The sequence below is a fragment of the Trichosurus vulpecula genome, chromosome 3, assembly GCF_011100635.1.
Source record: "Trichosurus vulpecula isolate mTriVul1 chromosome 3, mTriVul1.pri, whole genome shotgun sequence".
NCBI lineage: Eukaryota > Metazoa > Chordata > Mammalia > Diprotodontia > Phalangeridae > Trichosurus > Trichosurus vulpecula.
The window spans coordinates 301454727-301476136 of record NC_050575.1 but is presented as its reverse complement, the minus strand read 5'-3'; the positions used below and the strand labels follow the sequence as shown (position 1 = coordinate 301476136).

The following is a 21410-nucleotide window of genomic DNA, read 5'->3' as shown; positions in this document are numbered from 1 at the left end:
ACTATTATTCCTAAGGCTCTTGGGGTCTGGGTTCTAGGCCATCTCCATCCAGGTCTCACTGGAAGTAATAGTTGATTTGATATTTGTGGTGGGTTGACTGGCTTGGTACAAACTGTCTCCTGTGTCTCCTATAGAGTGCCTTGATGCTTCGTATAAGTGATAAATGAAGGAATCCGACCTGCCCTTTTTTGAACATTAATATGAAATTGTTAGAAAGTATAGATCAGTGCCGTTATAAGCCTTTCTACTCAAATTTCTGGAAATGACAAAGAATTCATTTTACTGTATAAGTTTGTTTGGTAACTAGAAGTGCATTGTGGACTCATACCTATAAAGTGATAAAATACAATCTTTTTTTTATAACCTGAAAAACCCTTTGTGGAATTAGAATTGAAATTAGTACTACCCTCAGCATTAATCTGTACACTTATTACACTTCCTACTTCAAAGAAACTAACTGTCTATATGACACTTTGGGGTGGAATGGATTTTTAAAACTAGAATAGAATTAAATGTATCGTTTGACTTCTGGATTCTTTGCAGGATAATAATAGTCCCACTGTCCTCTGCCCTTGTCAGACAACATCTGGAGTATTGTGTTCAGTTCTGGGTGGCATGTTTTAGGAGGGAAATTGATAAACTGGAGAGTATCCAGAAGAGGATAACCAGGACAGTGAAGGGCCTAGTGTTCAGCCTTATTAGCATTATTTTAAGGAATTAGGAATATTTAGCCTGGAGAAGAGAGAATGTAGGGGAGCATGATAGCTGTCTTTAATTTTGTGAAGGACAGTCACATGAGACAGTGCTCCAGAGGACCAGTGGGGTTGAAACCACAAGGAGACAGAGTCCTGGGCTTGGAGTCCGGAGGTCTTTGGCTTGAATTCCTGTATCTAACATTGAATAGTGTGTAAACAGGGGCAAGTATTTAAAACCTTCTGAATCTCAACTTCCTCATTTGTAAAATGGAGATAGTAATACCTGTAGCACCTAAGTCTAAGGGCTGTGAGGCTCAAATGAGATAATGTGTGTAAAAAAAGCACTTTACACAATTTAAAGTTCTATATAAAGAACCATGGAAAAAGTCAGGGTGAGATCTGGGACCAAGGAATATTAATAACAGTAGCACAATTTATATAGTGCCTACTAATGCCAAACACTGCGCTAAGTACTTTACAGATATTATCTGATTGAACCTTACAATAGCTCTGGGAGGTAGGTGCTATTATCAGCCCTATTTTGCAGTTGAGGAAACTGAGACAGACAGATTAAATGACTTGCCCAGAGTCACACAACCATTTAAATCCAGATTTTAATTCAAGGCTTCCTGACTCCAGGCCCAGGCTATTATCCATTGAGCCACCTAGGTACCTGCTCCATCTTGGCTAGAATGGAGAATGTGTAAAGAGGAACAATATGTATGTAATGAGATTGAAAAGGAAGGTTGGAGCCACATTATGGCAAGTCTTAAATGTAAGCTTAAGGGAGTTGTATTTTATTAATGAAGTAATGGCAAGCTACTAAAGATTTTTCAGTGGTTAGTGGCTTATATACCAAGGAACTCAATTAGAAGGTAGTAATATAAAAACAGAAAAGCTGATAAGATAATGGGTTTTGATTTAAAACTTAAGCTTTCACAAGTATAGATTTAAATATCTGTATTTCTTAAAATATGTGCTTAAAAGTAAGCATTAAATTTTTCAAATTATCTTTTCTGTTATTTATCATTTGTCTGCACTTAGGGTGTTTGTCAGCTGTCAAGTGAAGATGAAGACGTTGTATATCCATATAGAAGAATTGATATCAGGTATTATTCACAATCTGTCTCAAATCTACTTGAGCAATTTTTTCTGTGTCTCCTTCTTATCCACTTCTCTTCTAGTAAATAGATAAACCCTGGACTTTATTTCTTTATTCATAGTATGATTGTTTTTAGTAAAATAACAGCTTTCAAAACACCATATATTCCGTCTGCAGATGTTGTTTAGTATGAAAAAGTATGTAAAGAAGTCTGATTCTACATTCTCACATTGGTCATTAAACAAATATTTATTCTGTTCTTTGAAGAGAAGGTGTATATCACGATGGACTGTATCTTACCTCTTAGCACCTAAAAAGATTCATGTCTAAGGGTCAAAGATTGTTGGGGTGAAACATTCAATGATGTTGCCATTTCACTCTTCCTTTACCCTCAACAGAACATTACCTCCTAGCATCCTGCAGTGACTCTCACTAGCCCCATTGTGGGTATATTTGAATTCAGATTCACAGAAGCTTTTCTTGGCCAATTTTATTTTCGTGGTACTGTTTTCCTCAGGTTATTTGGCCACCTCATCAGAGCAGAGCATTTTGTCACCTTGGCATTGGGAGACTGAGACAGATTTCCATCTGTCCTTGAACATTCCCTGTGCCACCATGGGCATGTTATTTCATCTCTAAAAACCTCCATTTCCTCCTCTCTAACATGGGCATGATAGGAATGCCTGTCCTACCCACCTACCTACTTCAGAGGGCTGTTAAGGAGCATTGTTAAAGGCTTAAAGCACTACATAATATGATATTTTTACTATTAGCAGCTTTTTAGATGTTTTTTTCCCATTGATAGTACCATAAAAATCCTCATATGTACCACATTAGATAAGAAAAAATTTTGTCCATTTTTTTCCATATTTTTAGATTGATTCCCAAGGACCAGTATTACTGTGGTGTTCTTTACTTCACTGGCAGTGATATTTTCAATAAGAATATGAGGGCCCATGCCCTAGAAAAGGGCTTCACAATCAATGAGTATACAATCCGGCCCTTGGGAGTCACTGGTGAGTATTATTCTTTTGTTGGCAATGATAAATGGGCGTTTATGAGCAAAGAAAGCCATTTATGGAGAAATTTTATTCTTAACAAGTTGGATCTGTTAGAAAACCTTCCAGTAAATGATGTAGTTAGCAAGGCTGTGTATCAGTGTCCTTAGAGGCAGTGTTAAATACTCATCCCAGGAAACATTCCCATCCTCATCAAAGCATAATGCCTGTTAAGGTAACCTTTTTAAAAAAATAATAATATTTTATTTTTTTCCCCAATTATATGTAAAAACAATTTTAATATACAGTTTTAAAAATTTTGAGTTCCAAATTCTCTCCCACCCCCTTCCTGAGACAGTAAACAATTTGATGTAGTTAAAGGTGTACAATCATGTAAAACATTTCCATCTTATTTATGTTGTGAAAAAAATGTAGAGGACCCCCCCCAAAAAAAAAACACACAAAAAAAAGTGAAAAATAGTATGCTTTGGTCTTCATTGAGACTCCATCAATTTTTTCTCTTGATGTGGATAGCATTTTTCATCATCCAAATCCTTTGGAATTGTCTTGGATCATTGTATCGCTGAGATTAGCTAAGTCATTTACAGTTGATCATCTCTTTACAATATGGCTCTTACTTTGTACAGTATTGTCCTAGTTCTGCTCACTCCACTTTGCATCAATTCATGTAAGTCTTTCTGGCTTTTTCTGAAATCTTGCTCATCATTTCTTACAGCACAATAGTATTCCATTACAATCATAAAGCACAACTTGTTCAGCCATTCCCCAATTGATGGCATTCCCTCAATTCCAGTTCTTTGCCACCACAAAAAGAGGTGCTATATTTTTGTAAAATAGGTCCTTTCCCTCTTTCTTTGATCTCTGCTTTTTTTTTTAACACGGAGCCAGTAGTGGTATTGCTGGATCAAAGGGTGTGCATAATTTTATAGCCCTTTGGGCATAGTTCCAGATGATTCCCCAGAATGGTTGGATCACTTCACAACACCACCAACAGTACATTAGTGTCCCAATTTTCTTACATCCCCTCCAACATTTATCCTTATCCTTATCCTTTTCCTTTTCTTTCATAGTAGCCAATCTGAAGAGTATGTGGTGGTACCTCAGAGTTGTTTTAATTTGCATTTCTCTAATCAATAATGATTTAGAGCATTTTTTTCAAGACTATAGGTAGCTTTGATTTCTTCTTCTGAAAACTGCCTGTTCATATCCTTTGATTATTTATCAATTGGGGAATGATTTGTATTCTTATAAATTTGATTCAATACTTTATATACTTGAGAAATGAGGCTTTTATCAGAGATGCTTGCTGTAAAAACTCTTTTCCAGTTTTCTGTTTTTCTTCTGTATCTTAGCTGCATTGGTTTTGTTTGTGCAAAACCTTTTTAATTTAATATAATCAAAATTATCCATTTTACATCCCATAATGCTCTCTGTCTCTTGGTCACAAATTCTTCCCTTTTCAAGATAACCTTTAACATTTGCAAATTAACTACTTTTCCCCTGTCAATTTAACAAGCATTTATTGAGAACCTAATCTGCAAGGTACTATGGATATAAGTTAGAAACACAAAAAATGAAAATAGTCCTCTTTTTCAGGAGACCTCCAAGAGTCTATATTCTGATAGGGTATTTGACAGACACAGATAAATAAATAGAAGAAAATCTGAAGAGAGGAAAAAGCACTTGGAACTAGAAAATCAGGAAAGGTTTACTGTAAGAAGCTGCACCTAAGCTGAATCTTAAACTCAAAATTTTCTGAGGGATTGTGAGGAGAGAGTGCATTCCAAGCAAGGGGGTCAACCTGTACAAAGTCATAGAGGCAGGAGAGAAGTGCTGAGTTTGGGGAACAGCAAGTAGATCAGTTTAACTTGAACATAGCATGTGTGAAAAGATATACTGTGAAATAAGTCTGAAACTTCAGGCTGGAGCCCTATTGTGAAGGGTTTTAAAGGCCTGAGGGGTTTTTATTTTAGCCCAGAGGCAAATAGAAAGCCATTGGAGACTAAATAAGAGAATGACACAGTCAGATCTGTGTCTTAGGAGTTTGGCAGCTATGTGTAGGATGGCCTAAGACCAGAGGCTATTCCAGTTCCAGATAAGAGGTGACAAGGGAGGGACTCAACTAGGGTAGTGGCTGTGTGAGTGAAGATAAGGGGACTGATGAGAGAGATCCATCAACAGGCATTTATGTGTCAGGATTGGGCATGCAAATACAAAGAATGAAACAATTTCTACTCTCAAGTAGCTTACATTCTAACATGTCATGAAGGTAGACTTAACAATACTTGGCAACTGATTGTATATGGGGGATGAATGAAAGTGAGCATAGGAATTAAACTCCAAATATAAACTCTAGAAACCTTTTTCCCCTTCCATTTTACAGGAGTTGCTGGAGAACCCCTCCCAGTGGACAGTGAAAAAGACATCTTTGACTATATCCAGTGGAAATACCGAGAACCCAAGGACAGAAGCGAGTGATGTCTTTGTCAGTGCAAAAAACCACCACACAGCAATCTTTTTTTCTTGAACTTTACTGTGTAAGAGTCCTTACTGTTTGTAAGTGATAGCTTCCTTTTCATTCTTGAGCCTTGTAATCATTAAAATATCCAGCACAATCAAGTGGTATTATTCTTATTTTGTTAGCAAATAGATCAATTTAAATATACACATCTTATTCATGTTTATTCTTTATGAAGAGTTTAAGATAAATAACATGGAGAGAAGGAAAACTGGTTGATCTCTGTGAGAGATTTTACTCTGCCACTTTTTGCCCCATTTAAGAAGGATTTTTCAGTGCTGTTTCCTAGACCCTACCTGTACTTCAGTCAGCTACCTTGTGCCTGGGCTTCTGGAAACAATGATTATTCCTCTCAAAATTAGGGGGTGTTTTTAAGTACATTTCATTCTCATTTTACTCATAACTAATATTGTAACCTAGACAGCTGCAATTTCCCTTGAAAAGAAACTAGCACCAGCAAATTGGCTTCTAAATCAAACTAATTCATCTTTCTGTGTTTACAACTATTAAATTACATCCTCGTCACTTTTTCTTGGCATTATCATTCATGTGTATGGATAAAGACCATAGTATGAAGGCCAAGTTTTTTGAAGTGAAATGTATATTTTCAGTTCTAGAATTCCTTGGGAGTTATAATTACATAACACAAAAATAGGTCATCTGCTTAGTAAAACTTTTTTTTCTAATACTGTATTTAATTTAAACTGTCATACAGTTTCACCCATGCATGATGATATGGCATTTGTGTCTTAGGGGATGAGAAGTCATTATCAAAACAGATGTTTAGGTTCTCACTGTAAAGTCTATAGGAATTGATTTACTATTGCCTTCAAACTCTTTTACTTTTCTTCCATATCTGTCAAGAAACCACTTAATGGTTTGTTGTTAATTGAGTCACCAGGTTAAAACTACATTTTTTTGTTTTCAGGGACCTCAGTTTTCATGTACATTGAAGAACACAGACAAAGAACCAGCTCCTTTTCCACCATGGTTTACAGTAGTAGTTTCAAAGTATCAGATAGTCTAGCTTTAAATTACTTCAAGTGTTGCGTGATCCTATTACAAGAAATGTCTATATTAAAGGCTTTAAGAATCATTTTCAGTTTTGTGTTTCACAAGATCTTGAAGTATTTGGAGACTAGATTTTTTGGCAGACTCTTAAACGTGAATGTTTTCGAGGCCCAGTACTTTGACTTCGGCAAAACAGTCCAGGACCACAGTCACAACGCTGGAAAATTTCTGGAGCTTGAGCACCATCTTTATGGCCACGCCTAGAACAAACTTGCCCCTCCAGGAGGACTGGCTTACAAATCTTTGTCCAAAAATGACGAGCACAGCAAAGTCCAGGATTGCAGTCAAAAGTTCGTAGACAACTTTCGCCTTCTTGCCCTGTAGAAAAATCAATATAGGTTTTTAATAACACTGCACTTGTATCAGTGGATGGTGGTGGTTACTGTTTAGTAATTTTTCAGTTGTGTCTGACTCTTCATGATCCCATTTGGAGTTAAAGATCCTGGATTGGTTTGCCATTTCCTTCTCTAGCTCATCTGACAGATGAGGAAACTGGGGTAAGCAGAGTTAAGTGACTTGCCCAGGGTCACACACCTAGTAAGTGTCTGAGGCCGGGCTTTGAACTCAGGAAAACGAGTCTTCCTGACTTCAGAGTTCTATTCACTGTGCTGCCCTGAAATTAATATTATCTATGTTTTATTGTATTTTTATCTCTTTTGTTAAACATTTCCCAATTACATTTTAATCTGATTCCCCTTGGGAGTTTTGCAAGCCACAATTTTGACAATGCTGCTTTGGGACATAGATGGATAGATAGATAGATATTAGATGGCTGGTAAGGTCCCTTCCAACTTTCAGATTATATGATGCTTTAAATTTCCATGGTATTGGGAGTTAGACTTCATAGTGAAACTAGAATTAAGCTTTCATAACTAAAAATGGCCATGAAAGTAGCTTTAGTAATGTGGTTTTATGTTTACTATTTTAGAGAGGAAAATATTGCTGTCAGTTTTCTCACAGAGTCTGATCATGGAGTTATCTCAGAATTCTGTGGAACAGTTTAGGAACTCTATCCTAGTAATATGTATTATAAATTTGAATGAAACATCTAGAAAATTTCTTTTAACTTGATACGGTTTGTTTTTCTACAAATATAAATATTTACTAATGCAGTCTAAGGATCAAAGCATATAAACTGGTGGGTTCTCTCATCAATGACTATATTTGTGATTGGTATAGTCATGTTGTACTGCACTGATTTCTGCTCTTCTTATTTCATATTCCCTATCCCTTTAGCCCAAATTTGTTCTTTACCCACTATCTCTCATAAGGTTGAGCCTCTTGCTTTTCAGCAGAACTAGACTAGAGAAGGCAAAAAAAAAGTTTCTAGTAGTACTGTATTGAAGAAGACAGGTTTTGTTTCATCTAGTACCCCAACCCCAGAAGCCTAGAGGAAAAAAGAAAATCATTTTGCTATGTTAATAGTATTGCCCTTACCTTTACTGCCTTGAGATTTGTTAGTATTGGGCTTCTTTTTGGGTTTGCTTTCTTGAATTGGATGCTGAGTTGTCACCTTAGCATCCAGGCCTTCTTGGTCATCATTTCTTTCCAGGATTGGGGTTGTCTCTTCAACGAGTGTACAGACATCTGAGGGACAGTCATTCAAGGCTAGAATTATTACATTTTGGGGGGCAGGCACACGAGCACATCGTAATATGCTTTGGCAGCACCTGTATTTTCTAATTGTTATTTTTAACACTTGTTGCATGTTTCAGTACTTTAAAAAAAAAACATTATTTCATCATTGTTAGTACTCCTTCCAGTGATATAGAACATAATCCAGATAGTATTGAACTGGTCTGGCTAAAAAATTGATTGCACAACCTAGGTAGTATGTAATGTTCTTGTGAACCAAGACTACCTGTTTTTATTTTTGTTTCCCCAGTACATGGTAGGTGTTTTAATAAATGCCTACTGAATCACATATACCAGTCTATCCGGTCCTTGCTTTAAGCCTTTCCAGTTTGGTAAAGGACCTGCTTGCGGTCTATTGGCATAAGCTGTAAAAACATAGGGTCACTTCCATTCTATGATGAAGACTAGAGGAAGACTTTAGTGGAAAATTTTTACAGAAAGTTAAAGTCAGTTTTATAATTAAGAGGGAAACATGAAGTGTGTATCATGGGGAAAAGGAATAATTAAAAGATACAGTATTCAATTTTGGATCATTACTTTTAAGCAACAAATTCTCAACACAAATACGACTAAGAATAACTCATTAGGAAATGTTTAAGTCAAGGAAGCATAAATTAAAATGTAAACTATAAGAAACCTAAAATATTTAGAGGAGCCCTTGAAGTGTCCTTGTATATACGGTATATATACAAGGGCTATGTACAATTTAATGCATGGCATAGGTTCATGACTGCTTACCATTGACACAGAGAGTCCCTGGGCAACACATGCCATTACGTTGGCAACGCCTCCGTAACCCCCGGCATAATGCACAGAATGGCTTTTCATCTCTGGATTTGAGGCAGAATTTTTTGGCACCACAATCCTTGTCATTCAAGCACTGTGAAGAACCCTGTGGAGTAAAAATACTTCCATTAGATACAAAATACAGAGCAAGAAAACCCATCATTATTTCAAATATCACAAAGGACTTGGAGCAGAGGAAAACTCAGAGATTATCCAGTGGTTGCCAAAGTAGGTGATACCACCCCATGGGGGGGGGGGCGGTAGAACCATCCAAGGGGGTGGTAGTAGCCTCAGGTGCAATTGTACACTTAATCTGGGACTTCTTTCCTAGTTCGTAAGATTTCCCCAGCAGGGGGGTGCTGAATAATGTTTTTTTTTTTTGAAAAGGGGATGGTAGGCCAAATAAGTTTGGCAACCTCTGATTCAACCCTCCTCATTTTACAAATGAGGGAACTGAGACCTTGAGAGGCAAAGCCAGGATAAAAGTCAAATGCCTACATTTTAAAATTCACTCCAGCAAGCATTTGTTGAGCAATTACTGTATGCCAACTTCATTCCAAGAGTCCACATTTGGTTTCTTAAAATCACCAAGTTTCATGCCATTATGGTGTTTATCTTTACTGTAGCAACTTCCATCATTCATGGAATTGCTATTTGCCTCTTTGTGAACCTGCCTGAAAATTTAGTGCTTTGGCTTTGTGGTAGTGCCTTCACATAGAGTGATGCATAACAAGGAACAAAATGAATTTGTTATGTTCTTTATCTTTAAAATAGCATTGTAGAGTACCTTATATTCAATTGTTTTCTTTCCAAGAGCCTTAATACAGGTTTATTATTGGAATGAGTCTCAGCATCTCATTGTTCAGCGGCATAGATTATTAGCTTCACTTTATATATGGAAAAAGACAAGTTTCACTGTGTATATATAACAGAGTGAAGGCAACATTTTATTATTCCTATTGCTTATGCCAAAGTCCCCTCCCATCCAGGTAAGAGACTGTTACCTATGGATTTTAATGATTTCATTATAAAATCCGGAATTTCACCAATAAGACTGAAACAGCAAATCCAATTATAAGCATTCATCCCCAGCACAAATTTTACCTTCCGAGGGTCTTGTACTTCAGCAGAACTCTTGATGGTGTTAGAATCCAGAACCAAGGCTCCCAGGGGAGAGCACAAATAACTTAGTGCCAGCAAGAAAACTACCACCATTCTTCAAGTATCTAGATCCCAGTGTTGGCAATTCTTAGGAGACTTGCTTGCAGATTTCACTCACTACCTGCCCCTCTGCGCGTGTGCTCCTGCAAACTAGTAACTAGTTTTGCCAAGACATAAAAATATAAAGTCTTGCAGGGCTTCTTCTGCAATAGAAGACAATTTCAAGGCTAAGTAATGTGTGTGAAATGTGATGAATGAAACCTGACCAGTAGGCTCCTTCCTGTAGTATTTATAGCCAGATGTGCCCATTTCATCCTCCCCCCAACATTTCCTTCCTCTCCAGCCCACACAGGCTTCAACAAATCCCTTCAAATCTGTTTGATCAATAGTTCAAAACAAGGACTCAATAGAGTGAGAGAGGAGGCAGGGCTACAGCAGCCTCTTCTCCTCCTGGGGCTGAATCCCTCCTAATTATTGCATATCAAAGTGAGTTCAAAGGGCTCCGAGAGGAGCAGGATGTCTGTATCAAAGGCAAACTCTGATAATCACCTGCATTTCCTACCTTCAATAATCCTTTGCAAAAAAAAAAAAAGTCTTAAGATCTGTTTTCACAGCTAATTGTGCTCAAAGAAAGAATGAATCATATTGGCCTGTGTTCGAGAGAGGATGCCAAAAATTAATGAGTTACAAAATATACAGAGAACCTTTAAACTGTGCCTCAAATAGTGAAAAAAGTGGAAAAACATCATCTGATTAGCTCCGGCATCCAGATGTAAAAAATCCTACCAGCTTAAAAGCAGCTGCCAAAATAACACCTGTTCCACCTAAATATCAATTTGGAAAGAGGGCACAATGTTCCTTAAATGGAAAAAAAAATTGTTTGAAGTTAGGCTTAATTAATTCAGAAAATGACGAGATTCATTAAAAACACTTTTTTGATATTACAGATGTTAGTGAAAAGTCCATTTTTTACTGAGTTACACAGCACTTTTGAAAGAACTAGCAGAAAGCTATTGTTTCATTTTATATGTGACGTAATTTAAATTGTATTCTCTCATATTGAATTAAATGGAAGCAGATTCATTATACTAGCTGATTTCTTAAGTATTTTCCTGACCCATTTCCAAACTGTTTTGCTCCAGCTCCAGCTCCTTCCTATCAGATTGTTTTTCAGTCAGCATAGTTGAGAAGGCAGGTCAAAGGTCTTAAGTACTTTAAGGTTGGAGTCTGAAGAGAGGACAACAACTGCTACTTTACCTCTGCATTTTCACTTTTTTTCTGTCTAAATTCATTCCAGTATTTCAGACGTGAGGTGTTTCTAAGCTGAATTCGGCCTTTGTCACATTTTCACTTATGGCTTATCCAGAATGTTTTCACAATATAGCAATGCATTAGAATTTATCCAAATATTCCTTTACAAGTATGAGATCTCTCCATTTTGAAGTCCACTATAGACAACCAATACAAAACTGGGTTACACAGGTTGCATATAACCCGTTTTAACTGTATATTTGTCTCTTTCCACGGCCTTACTGTATTATTTACTGCTTATGTAGTGTAATGGTAGCTATTTATGCTAGCTAACACCACTCCCCCAACTGGAGAAAGTGCACTTTGATAGGAAATAAGGATATGGCTGGAGTACGCTGTGTGGTTATTTTGATGCTGGCCAATCATTACAGAGAGTAATGGGGAAAGCCCCCAAGGCCTCCTCTCTTCCATTCATTCATTTAATATTTATTGATTACCTACTATGTGTAAGTTCTTGTGCTAAGCAATGAAAGGACTTTAAAGATAAATAACAACAGTCCTTCCCTCAAAGAGAGAAGATAAAGAAGCTAAAGGGGGAGATGAGGGCGATGAGATTTGTATAAATAAATGTGGTACAAAGTATAATGTAAAAAATGCCTATTAAAAATATAACTGCTATCTGAACTCTGGGGAAAAAGGGAAGGCTTCGTGGAGGCAGAGGCATATGAGAAAAATCTGAAGGATGGATATAAATTCAACAGGCAGAGATGGGGGGAGATAATCTAGATATATAAAGCATTGCAGAGGCATGGAGGAAAGGAAGCACAGGCTCTGCTAGCAAACAGTGGGTAGTCAGGTTTAGTTGAAGTGTAGAGGATATGAGTGGTATAAGACAAGATAGGTTTGTGAGGGCTGTGAAGAGCCTTGTAGAGCAAGATAAAGATTGTAGACAGGATCATAGATTTAGTACTAGAAACTAAGACCCAAAGGTGTTTTTGATTTGTCCAAAATTGCATAGGTAGTAATGAGCAGAATTAGTATTTAAATTCAGTCATTACAAAGGGAGTCATTGAAGGTTTTTGAGCAGGAAAGTGAGGTGATTAGGCTATAGGGTAAAGGATGAATTTAGTTGTGAGAGGGACTAGAAGCAGTGAAACTAATTAGGAAGTTTATTGCAATAACCCAGGCCCAGAAGTAATGACAGATTGGACTAAGATGGTGGCAATAGGAATGGAAAGGAGGAAACAAACAGACATCAATGTCTGTGGAGGTACAGAGGTATGTAGAGCACTGGCCTGGGAGTCAGATGGGTTCTAGTCACATGTTTTTCACTAACAAGCTGTGCATTAAAGAATCACAGGTGGGACCAGAGACCTTAGAAATCATCTAATCCAATGTTCTCTTTTTTATGGATGAAGAAAGAGTTAAGCTGTTGTCTAGAAGAGTTAAGTGGCTTGCTCAAAGTCACATCTGCTTAGTGGCAATGCCTAGAAATAGAAGATACATCTCTAGGCTTCAATTTTCCCAAGTGGAATATCAATTTGGATTAGATAATTTCTAAAACTTCACTTCAGGTCTAACATCATTCTACAATTCCAATTCTACAATTCTCCTCCTGATCTGGAGGTAGTCTTGGGTTTCCAAAGCCTAATCCAGCATTATGTAAGTTTCTACAGTTCTAAGGATGCAAGAAATATTGTGAAGATCAAGTCAAAAGAAACTGGTAAATAATTAGATGGGAATTTGGGGAATAGCTGAACAAATTGCGGTGTATTTTATTTGTGCTATAAGAAATGATAAGCAGGATCCATTCAGAAAAACCTGGGAAGACTTATAAGGACTGATGAAAAGGGAAGCAAGCAGAACCAGGAGAACATTGTACATGGTAACAGCAATATTATAAGAATGATCAACTGTGAAACTTAGCTGCTTTGATCAAGACAATGATCCAAGCAAATTCTAAAGGACCCATGATGAAAAATATTATTCACCTCCATAGAAAGAACTAATAAACTTTAAGTGGAGACTGAAGCATACTTTTGTAAACTTTATTTTTCTTGTTTTCTCTGTGTGTGTTTCCTTTTGCAAAATGGTTAACATGGAAATATGTTTTGTATGATTTCACATGTATAATCCATATTATATTGCTTGCCTTCTCAAGGAGTGGGGCAGGGGCAGAAGGAGGGAGAGAATTTAGAACTCAACATTTTAAAATGAATGTTAAAACTTTTTACATGTAATTGGAAAATATTTAATAAAACAAAATATACTTAAAATAATTAGATGGGGTAAAGATGTTGGATTAGCAGTGCACTAGGGAGAAATTTTTTAATGACATTTTTGAAGCCTAGAAGATTAGGAGAATGGTATCATTACTAGGGATATACTAGAGCCAGCTTAAACTTGCAGGAGCCAATTATTAAATTTTCAGTGTCAACATTTATACCTTGGAAATCAGGTTTTGGTTTTTTTGTTTTGTAAGAAAATGTTAATAATACAGATTAAACTTAAAAGTGTGTCATGGGTACTTTTTTTTTTTTAAAGCTGATCGTTAAATATTTACCAACACACCCCTGCATGTAACCCTTGTATCAGAGACTCTCTCCTGAGATGAAGAAGCTGGATATGATTTGGAGATATATTCTCTGGCTCATTGCCATTGCCTAAGTAGAACATAGAAACTTCAGTATCAATGCTCCTCTTACAAGTACTCAGGCTCACAAGGCCTCCAAATATAGGATGGTTTTATTCACATAGTAAAGGAGAAGTAAAGGACTTATATCCAAGTCCGTAGAGATCACCTGTAAGTTATCCTACCCCAGAGACTGATCTTTTTAACTTATAATAGTACCAGTGGAGGGTGTTTGCTCTTCCATGTTAGTTCTCCCCTTTTCAGTATTGCTCTTTCATTGGCAGTTCTCTGGTCACTGCCCTTTATAGCTCTCTCATATTTCCAGTAGTATCTTGGATCCTCCTGCTGCTGTTGCTGTTCTTCAACTCCACTGTCCTCCCCTGTTCAACTCTACTCTAACAGATGATACTCATTATAAACTCTGTTTAGCTTTTAAAGTCCTTCACAGCCTAGCCTCAACCTATCTGTCCATTGTCATTGGATTTTACTCCCAGGTGCTTCCTCGGTAATCCAGTCGAGCAAGTCTTCTCTCTGATCGTCACATACAATACTCATCTTCCCATCTCCATGCTTTTGCACTTGGCAGTTCCCCAATGCCTGGAATGCACTCCTTCCCCACTCTGCCTCATGGAATCCCCCCTTGCAAACTCAGTTCAGGCACCATTCTCTACAAGAAGCTAATCTCAACCTCCTTCCTCCCAAAGAGCCTCTAATTCAACTACTTTTTATACATACCTATGTGTATATATATATTTTATATATATATATATACATATATATATATATATATATATATTAGAGAGAGAGAGAGAGAGAGAGAGTGTGTGTGTATCTCCATCCTGTGCCCTCTTCTCCCTCTCTACTCTCTCTCAGTGGTCTTGTCAGCTCCCATGGATTCAGTTATTCTCTCTATGCAGGTTATTCACAGACAATCTATCAGATGTCTCAAACTGGATTTCCACAGACATCTTAAAATTCAACATGTTCAGAATTGCACTCATTCTCTTTTATCCAAAATCCTCCCCTGTTTTGAACTTCCCTATTTGCTGTCAAGGGCACCATCATACTCTCAGGTATCCTGGCTCACAACCCAGGGCCATCTTCAACTCCTCATGCTCAGCCCCTACATAGGCAACCTGTTGCCAAGCCCTATGGATTCTATCTTCACGATTTCCTTCGTATAGGCCCTCTTCTCTCTTGTAACACAGCTGTCACCCTGGCACAGGCACTCATCACCTCCTACCTGGGCTATTGCAATAGCCCACTAGTTGGTCTTCCTGCCTCATGTTTCTCCCCATTTAGTCTATTCTTCACTCAATTGCCAAAGTGAGCTTTTTAAAGGGCAGATTTGACCATATCAGGCCCCTACTCAAAATCCAGTGGCTCTCTGTTATCTCCAGGATTAAATACAAAATTCTCCTGTTTAGCTTTTAAAATTCTTCATAACCTGGACCAGGGGTGGGGAACCTGTAGCCTCAAGGCCATATGTGGCCCTCTAGGTCCTCGAATGTGGCCCTCTGACTGAATCCAAACTTCACAGAACAAATCCCCTTAATAAAAGGTTTTGTTCTGTAAAACTTGGCCTCCGTCAAAAGGCCGCACCCAAGGACTTAAAAAGGCCACAGGTTCCCTACTCCTGAACGGACCCTTCTTACCTTTCCAGTCTTCTTGCACTTGACTCCCTTCCACGCCGTCTACAATCCAGCAGCACAGGCCCCTTGTTATTCCTTGCACATGCCACTCCATTTCCCTACTCTGCCTTTCATTGACTTGCCTAGAATGTTCTAGGCCCCATGTCTACTAGACTGTTCTCCCTCTTATTCTCAGCCTCCTGTTTTACTTCAAGCCTCAGCTTAAATCTCACCTTCTACAATAGGCCTTTCATGGTCCCATTCAATTTAGTGCCCTCCTTCTATTGCAATAGCCTTCTGAGATTACCTCCAAATTACCTTGTATATATCTTTGATGCAAATAATTGCAAGTTGTCTCCCTCCTTACACTATAAGCTCCTTGACACTGGGGCCTATTTTTTGCCTGTGTTGTTTTTACATATCTATCGCTTAGTACATGGAACACAGTAAGCACTCAATAAATGTTTATTTTGCATCAGTCCATATATCTTCCTATGCTTCTCTATATTTTTCATATTTACCATTTCTTGTTCAGTAACATCACATTCACGTATCATGTATCACAATGTTTAGCCATTCTCCAATCAACAAGCATTTACTTTGATCCCAGTTCTTCGTTGCTACGAAAAGTGCTGCTTTAAATATTTTGGTGTCTATGACCTATGTCTACCATTATCTCTACTTTTGACCTCTTTGGAATATATGTCTAGCAATGGGTTCTTTCAGTCAAAGGATAGGAACATTTTAGTCACTTTCTTAACCATGATATTTATTCAACTTATGAATTATCAAGGATTTGATCATTCCCACCTGACTGTTCTCCTGGATTTCATGATCTCTAGAAATTCATGCAAGATGAAATCAATTCTGTAACTCACACCTCTCAGGTCACTTCTCACCCTGGCTGCAAGAATTCATCATGCCCCCATTCCTGGTACCTCCTCACCTTTTCCAGATCCTTTTTTCCATATTTTTCCCCCATTAGAATGTGAGCAGGGACAGTCTTTTGCCTCTCTTTGTATCTCCAGTACTTAGCACAATGTCTGGCACATAGTAGGCAATTAGTAAATGTTTATTGATTCCAGCTCTGATTTACTGAGTATCTGCTAGAAAAGTTAAAGCCCCTGCTTCTTTTATTCCTGGTGCTTTCCTGAAGGTACAATTTTGCTCCCCTGATCACTAAGAATCATAAGGGTAGAACTAAGAAAGAATGGGCTTCGTCTGCTCAGAAACTGTTAATGGCTTTGTTATTGCCTAACGAGTCAAATTCAGACTCCCTTGCCTGGTATTGAAGATCCTCCTCAATTTTGTGCCAGCTGACCTTTCTAGCCTTATCTCATGGTATTTCCCTCCATGGATTCTATATTCTATGAACTACTGACCCTAAATACATCCCACACTGGACCTTTGAATTATAGGTTCCCTACACCTATAATGCTCTTTCCCCAACCTATTGCCACTTGTTGAAACCTTACATAACCCCCTTAAATGCCACCCCCTCTATGAATCTTTTTCTGACAACTCCATTCCAAGCAACAAGGATCCCTCCTCACCCTGTCACCTCAAAAAGGCATTTCATATGTATTTATCATGTGTCATTTTTCATTATAGTTATGTCATCATATGACATATGTTATTTATTCCTACCATATTGTAAACTCCATGACAGTCAAGGCTGTTTTACTTAATTCTTATATCTCCCCAGAGCCTAGCACAATGTTCTGCTTATAGCAGGAATGGAGCTAGGGACCAGACTTACGATGTCCTTGGTATAATGAACTCCCAGGTGAGGAAAAACCCTTTAAAAACGCTTTCAAGGTATTTAATAAATGTTTAAGTTGAAGTTGGAATAGCAATTAGAGAAGCAATCAGCTACTCAAAATCTCAAAAGGGCACAGTGGAAGGAAGGACAGGCCTGGAGCCAGTAAGACTCCTCTTTCTGGGTTCAACTCCAGCCTCAGACACTAGCCGTGTGACCCTGGGCAAGTCACTTACCCCTGTTTGCTTCAGTTTCCTCATGTGTAAAATGAGCTGGAGAAAGAAAAGGCAAACCATTCCTGTATCTCTGCCAAGAGAACCCCAAGTGGGGTCACAAAGAATGGGACACAACTGAAAAATGACTCAACAACAACAGTTATTTCATTAAAAAAAATTGTCTCCTAATAAGAAAAAGTTATTTTGAAAGGAATTCATTCCACAAAGTCCTCCCTGGAAAACTTCTTTTGGAATAAGGAGACCATTTCTTCTGGAATGCTTTTTTGAGAACTCTGCCTAATATATCACCTTTACTAACTAAAGAACCCCCCTGTGCCTATAGGAAGGTACCTTAATCTAGGATCTCAATTACCAGAGCATTAAGGTGGGGGAGGGAGGCTGGTAATAGAAAAGGACAAGGGGGTGGGGAGTGGGGGGTGGGGGAAGGGACTGTGAAAGGTTTTAAATGTTCATTTCTCCTTGAAAAGTATTCTCCTAGTAGATAAGTTCACAGCTCCGACTTCAACGTGCACAGACAGCTCCCCACGTTAGCAATACCTTAAAGCCAAAAGAGGACCATGAGGCTGCCCTTAGAATGCATCTCCCATTCACAAAGACACCTACAGCTGGTAGAACAAAGGCAGGAACCCAATCCACACATCACCTGGCAAGGAGCTGGCATCTTGGCTCCTCCTGGCGAGGATTATAAATTCAGGTGAGTATTTCAAATAGATCCCCTCAGATCTATTTAGGAAGGCCAAAGGAAAACTGAAACTGAACAACCTCGATCACTATTTAGAATCAATGAGAGTTCCTTCAAACAAATGTGCTCCCCAGCTCCCTTTTCCGAGGCTCAGGTTTCATTCCATTTCCTGGAGACAGCCAGCCTGCCCACAGAGAAGAATTCCAGACTCATTTTGATAGCTGTACACCTGCAGCCTGCAGAATTACAGCTGCTATCACTTAAGTCAAAAGTAAGATGTCAAGACAGGTGATTTATAGTTCACGTAGGAACAGAGATTTTGATTTTGTTAGAGCTCCTGTGTCGAAACCAGCTTATCTGCAATAAACTTTACTTTTCTCTAAAGAAAAAAAATCATCAAAGAAACTAGAAAAAGTCACTCCCTGGCAGAATCTCACAGGAATTAATGACTGAAGGTAAAAAGATGAAAAGGGACAGCATGTCATCTTATGGGAGTAGACAGAACATGGCTGCTTGGTTAGCTGAGGTCAGGAGGTATTTACAACAGTGTGCAAAACTAGAAGATTCCAGACTGGGGGGTGGGGCACCATGTTTGTAGGCTTAAGGGAAGACAGCAGCCAAAAGGGACAGATAAACATAAAAGAAAGGAATGATTGTCAGTGTGAGGTTTCAGGCTGGTTAAGTAAGGTTTCAGATTGTTAGAATAAATGGGAGAGGGTCTGGAGGGGGCAAATCTCCCTTCTCCGGTAAGAGTGGCTCAAATGGCCTTCCAGCTAGGTGGCACAGTAGCTAGAGCACTAAACTCGGAGTCCGGAAGACCCAAGTTCAAAATCTGGCCCCAAAAACAGACCATGTGACCCTGAGCAAGTCACTCAACTGCTGCCTGCCTCAGTTTTCTCATCCATAAAATGGGGATAATATTAGTACCCCAGACTTGTTGTGAGGATCAAATAAGGTGATGCTTGTAAAGCACTCTGCAAATCGTAGGGGTTATAAAAATGAACTGTTGTTACTCCAGCATCAACACTAGTAGTTAGACCGGGGGGCAAACACAGAAACAAGCTGCCTTCTAGCTTGACTCTCTTGTAGATGTGAACTTCCAAATATGTCCCTAGTTACATTTCTAGCCTTATTTAATAATACTTGATATTTCTAGAACTTGATATAGTTCTCCAAGCAAAACATTAACTCTGTGAAGTAATAGCTATGGGGTACTACTATCTCCATTTTATAGATGAGGAAACAGGCTCAGTGAGGCGGACTTGCCAAAAGGACTATTAAACATCGGAGGCAGGATTCAAATGCAGATCCCTGCTGATTTCAAGTCCAATATTGTTTACACAGCAATATGCTGCCTAATTATTTCTTTTATTATTAGTTATTTATTTATTTAATATTTTTAGTTTTCAGCATTGACTTTCACAAGAGTTTGAATTACAAATTTTCTCCCCATTTCTACCCTCCCCTCCACTCCAAGATGGCACATATTCTGATTGCCCCATTCCCCAGTCAGTCCTCCCTTCTGTCACCCCACTCCCCTCCCCATCCCCTTTTCTCTTCCTTTCTTGTAGGGCAAGATAGATTTCTATGCCCCATTGCCTGTATATCTTATTTCCTAGTTGCATGCAAAAACTTTTTTTTTGAACATCTGTTTTTAAAACTTTGAGTTCCAAATTCTCTCCCCTCTTCCCTCCCCACCCACCCTCCCTAAGAAAGCAAGCAATTCAACATAGGCCACATATGTATCATTATGCAAAACCTTCCACAATACTCATGTTGTGAAAGACTATATTTTGCTCCTTCCTATCCTATCCCCCTTTATTCAGTTTTCTCCCTTGACCCTGTCCCTTTTTGAAAGTGTTTGCTTTTGATTACCTCCTCCCCCATCTGCTCTCCCTTCTATTGGCCTTCCTTTTTTATCTTCTTCCTCCTTCTTTCCTGTGGGGTAAGATACCCAATTGAGTGTGTATGTTATTCCCTCCTCAGGTAGGTCAAATCCGATGAGAGCAAGATTCACTCATTCCCCCTCACCTTCCCCCTCTTCCCTTCCAATAGAACTGCTTTTTCTTGCCACTTTTATGTGAGATAATTTACCCCATTCTATCTCTCCCTTTCTCCCTCTCACAATATATTCCTCTCTTATCCCTTAATTTGATTTTATTTTTTTAGATATCACCCCTTCATATTCAACTCAATCTGTGCCATCTATCTATCTATCTATCTATCTATCTATCTATCTATCTATGTATATTCCCTTTAGCTACCCTAATACTGAGGTCTCATGAATTATAGATATCATCTTTCCATGTAGGAATGTAAACAAAACAGTTCAACTTTAGTAAGTCCCTTTTGATTTCTCTTTCTTGTTTACCTTTTCATGCTTCTCTTGATTCTTGTGTTTGAAAGTCAAATTTCCTATTCAGCTCTGGTCTTTTCACTGAGAAAGCTTGAAAGTCCTCTATTTTGTTGAAAATCCTTATTTTGCCTTGGAGCATGATACTCAGTTTTGCTGGGTAGGTGATTCTTGGTTTTAATCCTAGCTCCATTGACCTCCAAAATATCATATTCCAAGCCCTTTGATCTCTTAATGTAGAAGATGCTAGATCTTGTGTTATCCTGATTGCATTTCCACAATACTCAAATTGTTTCTTTCTGGCTGCTTGCAGTATTTTATCCTTGATCTGGGAGCTCTGGAATTTGGTGACAATATTCCTAGGAGTTTTCTTTTTGGGATCTTTTTCAGGAGGTGATCGGTAGATTCTTTCAATTTCTATTTCACCCTCTGGCTCTAGAATATCAGGGCAGTTCTTGATAATTCCTTGAAAGATGATATCTAGGCTCTTTTTTTTATCATGGCTTTCAGGTAGTCCAATAATTTTCAAATTATCTCTCCTGGATCTATTTTCCAGGTCAGTGGTTTTTTCAATGAGATATTTCACATTGTCTTCCATTTTGTCATTCCTTTGGTTCTGTTTTATAATATCTTGATTTCTCATGAAGTCACTAGATTCCACTTGCTCCAATCTAATTTTTAAGGTAGTATTTTCTTCAGTGGTCTTTTGGACCTCCTTTTCCATTTGGCTAATTCTGCCTTTCAAGGCATTCTTCTTCTCATTGGCTTTTTGGAGCTCTTTTGCCATTTGAGTTAGTCTATTTTTTAAGGTGTTATTTTCTTCAGTATTTTTTTGGGTCTCCTTTAGCAAGTCATTGACTTGTTTTTCATGGTTTTCTT

General features: G+C 38.2%; 2 protein-coding genes across 3 annotated transcripts in view; one reads left to right on the top strand and one right to left on the bottom strand.

Moving 5' to 3' along the window:
* Positions 1-6430, top strand: part of POLB (DNA polymerase beta) — a 33324-nt gene extending 26894 nt beyond the window's left edge. Inside the window, exons 12-15 of one of the 2 annotated variants that reach the window (XR_005009927.1) lie at positions 1740-1804; positions 2674-2813; positions 5200-5353; positions 6263-6430. Coding sequence is in view for 1 of the 2 variants with exons in the window: in XM_036751358.1 (XP_036607253.1) it covers positions 1740-1804; positions 2674-2813; positions 5200-5294 (300 nt within the window). In the remaining variant the exon portion in view is untranslated. Of the gene's footprint in view, positions 1-1739; positions 1805-2673; positions 2814-5199; positions 5432-6262 lie in introns of those variants that run through there. The other variant, XM_036751358.1, reaches the window with a different exon arrangement.
* DKK4 (dickkopf WNT signaling pathway inhibitor 4) lies at positions 6065-10041 on the bottom strand. Its single transcript, XM_036751360.1, has 4 exons — positions 9931-10041; positions 8779-8932; positions 7843-7992; positions 6065-6723 (listed from the first exon to the last, which is right to left on the bottom strand). The coding sequence occupies exons 1-4, from the start codon at positions 10039-10041 to the stop codon at positions 6473-6475; spliced, it is 666 nt and encodes a 221-aa protein (XP_036607255.1). The 3' UTR covers positions 6065-6472.
* Between the last annotated feature and the right edge of the window lie 11369 nt (positions 10042-21410).

Bases quoted from the DNA above. Each gene is read 5' to 3' on its own strand.
- DKK4 (XM_036751360.1), bottom strand. From the start codon at position 10,041: ATGGTGGTAGTTTTCTTGCTGGCACTAAGTTATTTGTGCTCTCCCCTG. The intron at 7,993-8,778 runs GTAAGCAGTCAT...ACTGTCCCTCAG, and splicing joins AGGGACTCTCTGTGTCAATG to ATGTCTGTACACTCGTTGAA. The intron at 6,724-7,842 runs GTAAGGGCAATA...ATTTTTCTACAG, and splicing joins CAAATCTCAAGGCAGTAAAG to GGCAAGAAGGCGAAAGTTGT.